General features: G+C 41.5%; 1 protein-coding gene across 1 annotated transcript; it reads right to left on the bottom strand.

The window, feature by feature from the left end:
* frrs1a (ferric-chelate reductase 1a) lies at positions 1-13749 on the bottom strand. The gene is made up of 16 exons (XM_036554841.1): positions 13737-13749; positions 10345-10543; positions 10025-10176; positions 9793-9887; positions 9293-9440; positions 8976-9158; positions 8694-8792; positions 7961-8108; positions 6711-6824; positions 6070-6185; positions 5352-5438; positions 4020-4117; positions 3155-3213; positions 1376-1519; positions 586-647; positions 1-93 (listed from the first exon to the last, which is right to left on the bottom strand). The coding sequence occupies exons 2-16, from the start codon at positions 10541-10543 to the stop codon at positions 1-3; spliced, it is 1797 nt and encodes a 598-aa protein (XP_036410734.1). The 5' UTR covers positions 13737-13749.
* Positions 13750-14345: the final 596 nt, after the last annotated feature.

Below are 14345 nucleotides of genomic sequence, written 5' to 3'. Positions count from 1 at the left end.
TCACACACTGTTTATGGAGTATAGGAGTGCAATCAGGAATCCCATGTTCCCAGCGATGAAGAGCACTAACACCACCTGTTTAAACCTGGCAACCTGAGGGGAGAGGAAAAAGTAAATTATATCTAATTAATCTGAGGCACATTCTGTATATAACGATATACACCTTTATTGGTTATTTAGTACGCAATACACAAAAAAGTCTGAAATTCTCTGAGCATTACGATTAACTGCAGTAAGACGCCTACAGACTGAGCACACCATGGCTCACAGGAACAGGTACCCCGATGTGACCATGCCACCCACATTTAAGCTTTTTGTATGAAATCACTTTCAGCCTGGAATCCAATCAAACTGCTGTTTATTTTTCACACTAACTAACCAATTTGTGTAAGTACTTCTTTAATTATTTTGATTGGTTACAGTCACTGAACTATGAGGTTATTAGTGTGTGTGGGGGTGACAGGAAATTATGTCAAACATTAACAGTAAAACGTGCTTACATTTGTTATTCACACTTGAGGATAAGCTAAAATTCTTTTAGACTGAAATATAGGCTTAATCCATGGAGTTTGTAGAACTCCTTACCTGGCTGTCCCCCTCGGAAGACTCTGAAAGGATTATATCCTGATCTTCACAGGGAGTCTTCCCTGTGGGCAGGTAAAATGGTGGACCTGAGGCATCACTCTGATTTCCACTCTTTCACACAATACGAACATCGTCACTGTTTATTTTTGCATTACAAAGACAACAGGCGTGCAGCAATGTGAAGCGACATGCAGCAACATGCAGCTCGTGTATTCACAGTATTCTTGAGATGTTGTGTGGAGTTCAGAAGGGAAATATAAAATATAACTACATTAAATGTGAGTCACCTGGCCTAGATTGTTATAACTGTCACGTTAGATGTTAGAAGTGACATTTATACCTGATTAGTATGCACCACACGGTTGAAGTAGCAACAAGGTATTTAACAAGGATTTTTTTACAACGTAAGGACACAAAGCATTCATTTTCTTTTTGCAGTTATTTCTACCATAAAAGGGGAAGTCATTCACAGTATTACTGCCAAAAACAGAAAATCCTCAGTCAGGGCTTGGCTATATGTTACGAAAAAAGAAGCTTTTCTACTTCTAACTCTGACATTGACAATCTGGTAATAAATATAAAATTGACTATTCATTGTAATTCATGCTTAAAAGAGCAGTCAGTTTAAAATGAATTAATTGATCAATTAATCAGCAAAGTTCTTTTTATCTGATCTCTAAATTATAGACAAGAACTCACAAAGGAGTGACCCAGAGCCTAATATCTTGAGACACCTGAAAATGGAGGTAAAAAGTCGGTAAAAAGATAGATTTCCAATAAATAAACTGACCTGTTCTTAGAAGCCCTCTTTTGTGAAGTTCCAACAGCAGAAAAGCCGCAGCATCCCAAACTATAACCCCTGCAAGGATCCCTGTGGACCAGGGTGTGGGCAGCACCAGGGCCTGCTGACAGATTCCCAGGAACATCGCTGCCACTGAACCAGGAGAGGAACGGTGCTAAGACTTAACAGGATACAGTGAGGCCTATGCAAGGAGCTGCATAGTTTCAGCTACTATGAGAGCCTAAGGACTAAGCCAGGACAGACTCGTTCTGAAAGCTAACTGAGTCCAAACCAGCAAAAATACCACACACTGAACTATATGGCAACACTGTTATTTTTCATTTACTGTGCAAATACAACTCTCTGAACAGAGTAAGCGTGGACAAATTGTATTTAGCTGTATTTTTAGAGAAAACACAACATTGTGGTATAAACTGGCAGAGTTACTGCTTAGTTTGGACTATCAGGGCACTCTAGATTAAACTCATCAGGATACTGTTGAGCTACAGCTATTCATTGTAGCAACTCATATTTCTACATTGCACCAAAACAAAGAATGTGATTTAGCTAATCAGACAGAAAGGCATATTGAAAGGGCAATTCAAAAGATGTTTTCATTTTCATACCATTATGCTATAGTGTGGAATGGGGCTTCTTGTGATACTCTTCATGTATACTATTGTTAGCGGCTGGCTAGTTATCAAACTGACTGTCTGGCACAAAGCTGCTTACTAGCTGGCTAGCTATATGGAAAACAGTAAGCAAGAAACTCGCAAGATTTTTATCTACTTAAGAACAGATTGCAATTCAGCTGACCCACCCCCAAATCGCAACCCTTGCCATAGCGTTACATTTCGACTCTGATCCCCCATCAGTTTATAAGGATAGAGCTATCTAACTCTCATCTACCTTGTAAGGATCAATTCTGCCGGTACGAGCAAAATTGTCCTCATATCTCTTACTGTCCCTCCAGGTATTTGTGTAGCAATACAGGGGTCATTCCTATGTTTCAAGGATCCCATGTTCCCCAGCTCTATATAGCACACAATGGGAACCTGAAAAAGATGTTCCCCAGCTCTGTATTCGCTTAATATGACATGGATAATGCTTCCAAGGGCCCAAATGGAGGTTCAGGTTAGGGTTATTTTTAGCATTAGTTCTAGGGTTAGCGTTAGCTTTAGCTTTCCGGTTAGCATTAATGTCAGATTTAGGCTTGAAATTTGGGTGAGAGTCAGAGTTAGGGTTAGGGTTTAGGGTTAGGGTTAGGGTTAAGTTTAGGGTTAGGGTTAGGGTTAGATTTAAGGTTAGGGTTAGGGTTAGGTTTAGGGTTGGGGTTGTGTTAGCATTAGCTTTAGGGTTAGCATTAACATGTTGGTAAATGTTAGGGTTGTGTTAGCAGTAGCATTAGGGTTAGCATTAGCATGTGGGTAAGTGTTAGCATTAGACAGCATTATCTTAAGAGTTAGCATTAGCTTTAGGGTTGTGTTAGCATTAGTGTTAGTGTTAGCATTGGCATGTGGGTAAGTGTTAGCATTAGGATTTCGGTTACTATTAACATTAGCATGAGATGCAAGGTTAGCATTGGCTGGTGAATATTGAACTGGGGAACATAGGACCCTGGGAACTTAGGACCCTGGGAACATAGATATGCTCCTGCAATACCTACAGCACTGGCACACAATGCAAAAGTGAATACAACAGTCAGATTGTGACAGATTATGAACTAGTGAATACAACAAAGATTGAAGGCGAACTAGTGAATACAACAAAGATTGAGGGACAGTTTACCAGCTATTATCTTTGCAGTAGTCCCAGCACCCATATGCATCCAGTTAAATATGAATCTCCTGTAGACATGCAAATGCACACTCGTGAACACTCATTTCCGATCATTAAGATAAAATACTATAGCAAAGATATCATTAACAGACTTTACAATGAGAACTGTATATCTTTCAGAGTAAAGGTCTAATGTGAAAAATATTAAGCTTCTCACTCTGGACAATTACACGCAGGACAATGCAAAAAGCCTGGGGTGAAATCTGCAAGCAACTAAATCAATAAACAAAGATGATTTAGTCAAATGTATATATAAGGGCTGTCAGTCCAAAAATAATCTAAATTCAGTGTTTGAAAGATTTTGAAAATGTTTAACCAGATTTTCTCTGATTATATTTGAGGTCATAGGGGATTTGTGCAGTCATAGCATAGCAGTGGTTATTTTTATATTTACATTAATTTTTGTTAGTATTAAGCTGTGTGTTACCTTCAATATTTTTTGCTCATGTACACAGCAAAAACACAGCAATGAGCCTCATGAACCTGGCTTGTACAGGGTGGTCACAAAGCCCCATTATCTTTAGCTGAAGGGTTCTTAATTCTTTCAAAATGACCTACTCAGATTTAATACTCTAATTATAAACTAATTATTCTAATTTCAGAGTTCCTTCTTGGACATGTTAAATGAATATGACACTGTTACAATAAAGATGTTTTCACAGAACAGATGTGAAATAAAAAAAAAAGATGTTTTCACCCTGTATGTCACTGAACTACTGTAAAGTTCACATTACATTCTTTCTCATTGAGCTCTTGGGGGAGGAGACTTAATTCAAATGAAAGCTGTAATGTAATTCTGGGATTTGCAAATTACCACGGGGAGTCTGGAAGAGGTCTGAAGAAGGCCATCAGAGGCTGCAGGACAGCTAGAACCATGACTGTACAACCCAGGTAAGGGTGAGCCCCCGCCCGCTGGAAAGCACAGAACAACGGTCAGGTTGAACACACTCACCATACTGCAAACACAACCTCACTCTCACTGACCATACCATGATCACACTCATACTCACACTGACCTCACCACAAAGACAACAATACTCAGCCTGACCACACCAAGAGCTAAACTCACCACACACCTCACACGTAACCACATACTCACACTGACCAGACCATGAACACAGCTAAGCTCACACCAACCATATCACATATGCAACCACACTCAAACTGACCTCACAATATATGTGTGTGGTTGAATATGTGCTTCAGTATATATGAAGCACATATTCAACCGTAGTGACGGCACTCTGTCACACTGCCCTCCCCTTCGGGAAGCGCGCCCATGAGCTTCACGCACCGAGGCGTCCCTCACGCATTCCCCTGCCATACTTCTCCCATCCTAGGGTGCCCCTATCACTAGTGCTTCACCCATCTCTGGGGTCAACCTAACCTTGGGGTCCCTCGTACAGCTCACACACTGGGCACACCTCCGATGGCCTCGTGGCAAGCCATCCCACCATTTGTAGCGAAGGGCAAGAGCAGTCACCCCACCCGGCCTCCAACCCAGGTCTACGGGGTACCAAACATGCGACTTTGACCACGACGCCAAAGAGCCAGGCTCATTGGTATGGCAGTCAGAGCGCATACTCAACCGTAGTGACAGCACTCTGTCACACTGCCCTCCCCTTCAGGAAGCGCATATTCAACCATAGTGACAGCACTCTGTCACAACAACGATGCACACACTGACCAAACAAATCACACTCACATAGAACAAGGATTCTTTAGCTCAATGAGCTAATAGTATCACTTGCTGTGCCATGTGAACGAGAGCCACTGTTTGAAACCAACAGTGACCTCCTTTACACTCAACTACAGTCTCACTGACCACATCAAGAGTACAAAAAACTCAGCATCATCCTCCAAAAACCTGACAAAGGATTGAGGAAACATCCTCACAACACAGGGAATTGGAATCCATCAACATTTCACTATATTACCTGGAGCATGCTGCAAGGAAAATGCTACTTTCTTTCTTTGAGATTCAAGGAAAACAGTGCCCTCTACTGGTTCGTTGGACAAAAGCAGGGTGTGACATGGAACAAGCATCCGCTTTTTGATAGCATTGATTCCCATCTTGAATAAACCAGTCAAAGCAACAGGACACAACACAAAAGCCACAGTGACAAACAGGTCGTGGGGCACTCACCCGGCTCCAGCCTCCTCTGTAGATAAAGGGCAACACAAAGCCAGCACAGGTCAGCAGGACAGCCAGGGTCATCACACCACGATGCACCTGCACAGGCACGTATGGGAGACTGGGCTGAGCAGGCTTGTCTGGGAGAGTGTGCTGAGTGCACCTCTGTTTCAACTGAATACCACATCAAAACATGAAGTAAAGTAATACACATACTTACAAGATACTACATACAAGACCTACATACCTACAGACCTGCATACACATAGATCTATATATCTGTCTGTCTTTGATTCTTTGGTGTACAGTGCACATCAAATCTCTAATTATTCCCTCAGCACTATTGCAGGTGGGTTCTATCTACTATACTATTGTTTTGCAACTTAAAAATCTGCCATGCTAACATAAATCAGTCACTGCTGATATACTCGTGATAAAGTTGGCAGTATGAACATCTACAGCAGCGCTACCAGAGCCATGAAGTTAAACTGTAATGCAGCCTATCTGAGAACTGTTAAAACAGTGAATAACGTAGTGTTGGTGGCATAAGGAAAATGAACAATATGGCACCAAAAATACTTGGACTAAAAATTACCATATCCCTGCTGATGTTTTGCCTCCTAGCAGTGGTGAAACACTGCAACTGCAACTGCAGCTGAGTTAGTGAGCATGAGTGACTGAGTGAATGAGTGACTTATGGTCACTACCATTCCCAGAGCAGATCCCTTACCTGAAACCAAACCTTTTGGCCAAATATGGTTTGATCCTGCCAGTCAGGCTTGAAGTACCGTGCAATAAGGACACCAGTGCTGGCTGCTGTCACCCATGCAATAAGCATAAAGGCACCTGGCAATTCAAAGGGTATTCAGCGCTCCATGCAAGCAAGTATTTATCACCACGTTTAAGATGGAGATCACAAGATTCACAGCAAATTAAACACTGTGTTGCAAACCTTCCTGACATATTTTGCTGACACAAATGTGCGGTGTGTGTATCATAGGACTATATGCACAGAACTGTCACTGCATGTTTGGGTACTTCTGCCTGCTTTAAAGAGGTCTAACCACATGGAAAATGCACCATAACAGATTCTTGTGACTTTTCAGGTCATTGTATATGTCAGTCACGTGATGTACAGTAACATTACAATAACAGTATGTGAATAATATAATGCTTGACTACTAAGCCCTGGTCCTAGAGAACTGACGTGTTTGCAGGCTTTTGTACTAGTCTAAACCTAATGGAATCATCAAGCTTCCCTTCATAGATCTGTGTTAGTGGTTTAAATTGACTTGAAAATCCTTCTGAATTGGTGTCCTCCACAGCTGAGTAACCATAATGTGACACATTTACAGCATCTGGCTTCCTTACCATGAAATTTCATTATCAGCGGAGAGCGTGAACCACTAAGGTTCTCGGCTGGACCGGTAATTGCTTTCTGATTGGTCGAAATCAGGGGCTGGCGGTCATGTCTATGGATGGAACCTCAAGGCAATCAAAAAGAAAAAAGTTGGAATTAGCTTCCAACGGAGCATGGCTGTGGACACACCTCCTGCCATGTCAGTTATCTTATCAGCTGTTAGTTATAAACCAGTGGTGATAAAGTGCTTATTGGAAACAATCACTTCCTTTTTTCCAATAACATCATACACATCGGAATCAAATGCTGAGCTGACCTTCTGGGTATACGTGACAAACACCAGCAAAGGTCAACCAGTCTCTAACAAGCACACCCAGTGTAACACTGGAAATAACTGGGTAATTAGACACTTGTTCTACTTCAGGACCAATTTTACACTTTAAGTGTTATCTCAGAAGCAATATTTCACAATTGTTAAACCTCCTGACCTTCTTTTTTGTCAAGTAGAAAGAACTGACACATAGAGTAATTTTTACTGTTTGAATGATACTGTTGTGCAAACCTTGCAGGTGAGCCAGAACATAGGTAATAAAAGCTATCTGTGAAGCAGTTATTAGTGAGCTGCCACAATAATGCTGTCCAAAACATCCCCTTCACCCTCACTCAGGTAACAGTGTGCTGGTGGCAAGAGGAAATGAGCAAATGAGGGTCTGATCAGCCCAAACTTTATTGCTGATTAAAGTGTCACTTGACTAATCCAAACACTCAGTGCCAAACTTCGATTCCCAAGCTGAACAAAACTGTTAAATCCAATTCTAAAGTTCAAATGGCACCTAGCCCCATGTTCTCTGAGATGATTATTCAACATCTACTTAACGCTTGAAACTGGTTTTACATTAACATAAGGAACTAAATTAAAAGAAAAAAATATTTAGAAATGAGCATGAAGGAAATTGCTTAATGGGCAAGCCAAGAGCACACCTAATCAATGAGCCATAAAAATCTAATTAATAAAATGTTTGGTGTGTCCGACCAAACACTTTCCTTAGATTTCTCATAGGTTCACCTTCACTGCCTTTTTCTGAAATCAAAAAGAATGGTTACATCACCAGTGCAAATTATTGAAAGATGAGGTGGATTAAAATCTGATTTGTCCAACCATACACGTTCACTGGGTTTTATTTCCTGTTAGAATCCCAGCCATGTCTGTATCGTGTCTCACCAGACAGGCCGAGGGGATGGGGCTCTGTGAGAGACTCACCGTGCTCTGCTCTGCCATGCGCCATGAACAGGTAGTAACTCCTGTCCAGGTTGAATCTGCGAGGTTCCTGGGGGGTGCGGACATTTCTGCGGAAACGGCACTGGATGACTCCGCCGGCCAACCTCCACGCCACGTCTGTCAGCACACTCTGTGGCAGGGGGTGGACAGGTCAGGTTATTCACACTGGCCTCACACGTCTTGACAAATAACTTAAACATCCATTATGTTCTCTGATCCTACACAAAAAACCTTCACTAATGAACAATCAAAAGCTTCACACCATCAATGCAAAACATTGTTGTCAAAATACAGGTGGTCAGAGTTAGACCAAGCACTTCAAAAGCACTGAGGTGGTTCTCTGAGGAAGTAAAACACAGGTTAAAGGTTAGGCACATGAATCATTGGCAAACCAGCTTTTGAATATCCATTAACTTGATGTGTGTTTGAAACAAGTGGAAATTTTCCCTGTGAGTTAGTTTCAAATTTAATTAACTTTTTCTCCATTAATCTTGAAATTCATTTCAAACTGGATTTGCACAAAGCAGTCGAATTTGTTTCTCGTACTCCATCACTAAATGAGTTCTGACTGTAAGGATCACAAAATCCTGAGGCAGGACACAAGCAGCTTTGTAAGGAAGTCCACAACAATCCAGCCAGACTGAAAATGAAGATGAGCAACTCTTTCAACCAAGAGTCAAGTTCCAGCCCAGAAGGCAAGCGGCAGCCCACATACCCCTGAATCAACCTCCGGGTGTGTCCGGCCTGCAACGTATGCTTCTTGGACAGCTACACGGTCAGAGTCCTTCACGCACAGGTACACATCATCATTCCCCTGCAGGATGAAAGAAAAAAAATTAATTTTCAACTCTGAATTAAACAACATGTCAGTGAGTCACTCAATAACATGTATGTGGCGTCCTTGAGGTGTGATATTCAATGGGAGTTCTAGGCTCTTTTGAAGTTTTGGACAAGGCCACGCCCTACCTCCCAGCATCAGATTCATGGCCACGCTCACCATCCACTTATCCAGCGATAGGGCAAAGGACACGTATCCCTCCGCCGGCCCGCTGAGCTCAAATATCACACTCTGGCCCTCTGTGGTGAAAGACAGGAAGAAGCACTTGGGATCTATCTTCGGATCGCATCTCACTGGGTCCTGGAGGCATGACTTCCAGTTGCCACAACCATCTGAGCTGAACTGAGGATGGAGAGAGGGAGAGAAAAGGGAGAGACAGAGAGAGAGAGACTTGAATGTTTGTTGCTCTTGTCATCACCATGCTGTCAGGTCAAACTGTTGTAGCCAATGGACGAACCCCACACACTCTTACTCACCGGCTCGGGGAGTATGGAGGGCGTGGTGGTTTTTGCAGTGGTGGTCCTCGTTGTGGGGTGGGGAGGGATGGGACTGACACCTCTCTGTGATACGACTGGCCCCGGGATTTTTACCCAGAAGATACTGTAGTGCTGAACCACGGTCGCCCTGCAATCACAACATCCATTTCAGAGGGTTGTTTTTAATGACTGAGTTGATATCCTTCAGTGTTTGTTGTGGTTCTGTTTTAGCGCAGTATGTTCTTGATGTTCAGGTGAGTGGGGGTTTCTGAGAATAAGAGGGGCTACTTGTCAGTGGTAGGAACTGCAGCCTGTCTCAGTGCCATGAGGCCCACATCGCTAAAAGGTCAGGCCTGTTTGTGAGGCCAGAATACATTAAGACCAATCTCCAGGACCAATCATTACTGAGAGAATTAACAGTTGCTTTTTTGTGCTTTTACAAAACAAATGCTCAGGTAAAAGTTGAAGAATTCTGAGTAGACGAATGAGTCAGTACTCACAGGAACTGCACGCTGGGTGGTGCATCTTTTGGTGCATTCCACAACACATGAATTTCCTGCAACCTTTTGTCACTTGTGTGGCTGACGGCTGATCCCTTTAAATGACAGATTTGACCATTCTTCAGTCAGTTGGACTTGCTGCGTTTTACTTTAAGGTACTTTACTGTGCAGTAACACCATTCGTGGCTATATAGGATGTCTGATACCTGGCATTAGTGAATCAGTTCGGTACCTGTGTGTGGTCACAATTCAAGAGCTGTGAAACTACGGAATCGATAAGGGTGAAGGATCCCACTGCATTGCTATTGAGATTTCCTGCATCCCGAGCTTCGATCAGGAAACCTTCGAAGTACTTGGCACCCGGCATAGATGAAGCGAGTGTTACTGAAATCAGGACACAAATACATTAATGTAATGAAAATAATCTTTCTTGTCATGTACAAATGAAGTGGATAATGGAAACGTGATAGGTGTGGTACACTGTAAAATTAATGATTCTAATTAATCATATATTTTCTTTCTACACTGCTTACAGGAATTTACTGCACACACCTTTAATCTGATCACCAGGACTGAACGTAGTCGTATCCACGATGATATTGTAGGCGCTGGTATTGGGACTGGGATGGGTACCATGTTCTGGCATCATGCTCTTGCAGGCTTGTGTCACTTTTCCATTTTTATAACCAGTAACTGTCATCCAAGACACAGCTGAAACCACCAACAGGACACTCCGCAGTATGGCACCCATCTGAGATGGAGATAGATGGGGAAGACTGTGTCTTCAATCATCATCGTCTTCAATAATCCGACATTAACTTGCCCATACAGAACGGACTTAACACCCGTCATTTTGTTGTGCAGTTGTAAATCTGTGAACATACACTCCTGGGCAAAAAAATGGGCCAAGCCCAAAATGGCAAAACATTAAGCTTCTAATGGTCTTAATAACAAATAACTTTCCAGGAAATTACCAAGAATTAAACAAATAGATAAAGTAACTCAGTATGGGATATCTTTCCCCTGTGATTTCTTTAAATGTTGAAGCCTTGAGGGTAAACTTGCAGACAGCTTTTTACAGAAGAAAGAGTCAATATTGTTCCACTCAGCATTGATGGCTTCAAACAGTTGATGAGTAGTTGAAAAACATTTCCCAGCTAGATTGTGTTTAATGTGAGACCAAATATTCTCTATAGGGTTCAGATCTGGACTATGGCCAGGCCAAAACATGAGCCTGATGGACTTGTTCTCAAGCCACTTCTTGGTGGTCTTTGCAGTGTGGGCAGGAGCATTGCCTTTTTGAAAAATAATGTCTGATTGTTCCTCTTTAGAAAACAAGCAAGTCTTTCTCCTGTACTCCAAAGCATTAATTGACCTTTCACAGTGAAGCAGCTCACCAGTACCAAAAGCTGAAAAGGTTCCCCACACCATTACACTGTGGTAGAGATGCATATATTGTATTTCTCACCAGGTCTTTGAAGACACCTCTCTGGAGCATCACCATACAACTCAAACCATGATTCATCACTCCACACAACTCTGCTGAACCACTCTGTATCAAAGTTTTCAAAAACTTCATTCTGTCTATGATATTTTTCTCAGACAGCAATGGCTTTTTAACACATCTTCTAGACACAAAACCTGCAATAGACAACCTTCTGGTAATTGTTGTTCTCGAAAGATTCTTGTTGTCTGAGGTCTTGAATTCTTCTGACAGTTTTTTCCTGTCTTTCAGAACTGTAAATTTCAGCAGTGGTCATCCCTGCATGATGTGGCTTTGGGCCTTCCAGATCCTTTCTTTCTGGCAACATCACCTATTGTTTCAAAGCGTTGACCTATTCTCTTAATAGCTGATGAAGAGATAGGGGTTTTCTCTGCCTTTAGGGTCTTGTAAATTTCAGAATAACTATAGTTGGCCTGATGAAGACCAGCTATGCGATTTCTAACAACAACCCCTACATGACATTTTGCTTTTTTTGGGAGCAGATTCTCCTTGGGACTCACAACACTGCATATTGTAGATCTCTCTATTACTCCTGGCTCCACTTATGAGCTCATTATCAGGCCTCTGACGGGCTGCGTTAGGTGTGGCAGATCACCAAATAATGACTTATCTTTTCAGAATAAGAACATCCCAGAAGATATTTTTAGAAAATTTTGTACATCCAGACATGTGTTACATCAAACATTTTAATCATTATCATTATTTTACCTTGTGTACAAGAACACTATATAAGTGAATTTCTCTGGTTCCAGCTTTCTCCCAAACTATTCACTTCAGCAAAAGTTAACGAGCAAATGGTGGCACAGAAGGTCTCAGGAGTGTATTTGTATAATTCTTGCTAATTTCCTGACCAATGTTTTGTTATTAAGACCATTAAAAGCTTAATGTTTTGCCATCTACACTAAAACCCATGGGACACCCCATTTAATTGGAGGAAAATGAGTGCTACTGCGGGTGTGTCTGACAAGATGTGGAGCACAATACTACCAGCTGTCTACCATAAATTTGAAGGTGATTTTCCATGACACAATGAAGCAATCATTAAAGCCAACAGCTGGCCAACACACTTTCTTGAAATAAATACATGTTTTTTCATAACTTCCTGTGTCCCATGACTTTTCATAGGATAGGGTATCATTTGCTCACTCAGTTTTCCTTGGTGTGAATTAAGTGTTGTTATCATAGTTGGGGCCCAATGGCAATACAGTACATGTTACAGACGAAGTCACCTTAAATTGGGCCATAGTGCCACACATACACCATTTTCTTCGAGGAAAAGGAAGCAACATTGAGTTCCAACCGCTGGCGGTTAATCATTGCGCCCCGGTGGTTCACTGCGGTTCTGTTAACAAAGATAAGGGCTGCGCAGGCGCCTTCTCAACGTCTCGGAACTCAAGCACATCTTGTTAATGAATATGAATGTTCGTGAATTCTCTGAAGAGTCTAGGAAAAAGGTTCAACCTTTTCATTAAAGTTATTCTTAGAACTAAAGAGGGACGCAAGTAAAGTACAGCAGTCTTTCCCTGATTGGTGTGTATGTGGAAAACATAAACTACAACAACCTTAGTTTTTATTAATTTGAAAGAAAGTCCGCTGCAAACTATTGGGATGTGGAAACTGACGTGATTTTAGAATGTGTTATGGTCCCAAGGATGGCAAAATCACTCCAATTAAGAGGGGCGCGCTCTCCCGATTAAAGGTATTTAATTGTTTAGCATTAACCTTAAAGTCATCTATCTAGCAGTCTACAGAAGTCACCACCAACAATTTCCACCAACAAGTTTTTCTCCAAAAACTTTTAACAAGAAACGTCATTCCCTGTTGACAGTGGCTTCTGTACGCAATAAAGAGCTGAATATGACAATTGTCCCTTGATCGACTTATAGGCTAAAGGAAACTTCTGCAACGTAACATGACAGAACTGAATATATGTGGACATGGAATAAGGATGTCGACAACATTTAACATCAAAGATAGTCAGATAATCAGCTAAGCAAAAAGTAAAACTAGCATGAAATGTGCACACTCTGAAGAACACTGCCATTGTAATGGCGAGCTGATGTCCTGAAGGAGTTAGCGTTATTAAATTGCGTTCATCACAAACGGTTCCACTCATTGACTCGTGCCTTAGTCATTAGCTTGCAGTAGTGGTATTCTTCGTTTTTATAATGAATTGGCCATGAAATAGCATTATTACATAGCCTACTCTTGCACCTGTTCAAAAAAACCTCAGGCAAAATCGTGGCGTTTGCTGCTGTCATTTCCTAGTTTGTGATTGTTTGCCACTTCTTTGCTGCATAACAACTGCATTGGATATTTACCTGTCATCATGCTCCACGAACAAAAAGACAGCTGCATCACGTTTTGCTTACAATGTGACGACTCAAAAATATATTTTCCCCAAGAAGTAACAATGTGAAACACACTCACCTTGCCTTACCGACTCTCCTCTGTGGCGGCCTTCAGAAGTAACGTGCATTTTATTAGTGTGAATAACGCTGTTACTGTACGCAAGGGGCGGTTCTTCCAAGATAATGGGTTTGGTGTGTCTGAGAAGTTTTACTTTTACTTGACTGCAAGACGTTTCATCGTTTATTTAATTTAAATCACAGCTGACGACAGGTTAAAGTATTGGCGTAAACGGTGTACTTATCTTTTGTTTACAACCTACAGAAAATTTCATGAAATTAAATAACACATAATTGCCTAATGATAAACAGTCAATGAAGGAAAATAAGACAATTTTCGCCTTTAAAAGACTGCAAAAACACAAGAGGGAGACAAAGTCTACACATCAGGAACATAAGACCCACAAAGCAGAAAGCCGCATTACATAAGTAGAGGGTAGGCTTGCACGTTCAATGAAGTTGTTTTAGGAGAGGAATAGTTATAGGAGCTCATATTTTAAATTGGTCGACCATGCAATTCATTCTTCTTCAACTAGCACATTAATTAGCTAGTTGTGCATAACTGACAGTTAAAAGACTTTGCGCTGTTCTTAAATGTATGATTTGACAAAGTTTGTGTTCCAGTTATCAAACACTAATTA

The sequence above is a fragment of the Megalops cyprinoides genome, chromosome 20 (genome assembly GCF_013368585.1).
Source record: "Megalops cyprinoides isolate fMegCyp1 chromosome 20, fMegCyp1.pri, whole genome shotgun sequence".
NCBI lineage: Eukaryota > Metazoa > Chordata > Actinopteri > Elopiformes > Megalopidae > Megalops > Megalops cyprinoides.
The sequence above is the reverse complement of the archived record's forward strand: the minus strand, read 5'-3'. Positions and strand labels throughout refer to the sequence as shown.

Bases quoted from the DNA above. Each gene is read 5' to 3' on its own strand.
- frrs1a (XM_036554841.1), bottom strand. From the start codon at position 10,543: ATGGGTGCCATACTGCGGAGTGTCCTGTTGGTGGTTTCAGCTGTGTCT. The intron at 8,793-8,975 runs GTGAGCGTGGCC...TTCATCCTGCAG, and splicing joins TATCGCTGGATAAGTGGATG to GGGAATGATGATGTGTACCT. The intron at 4,118-5,351 runs GTGAGTGCCCCA...TGTGCTTTCCAG, and splicing joins ACAGAGGAGGCTGGAGCCGG to CGGGCGGGGGCTCACCCTTA.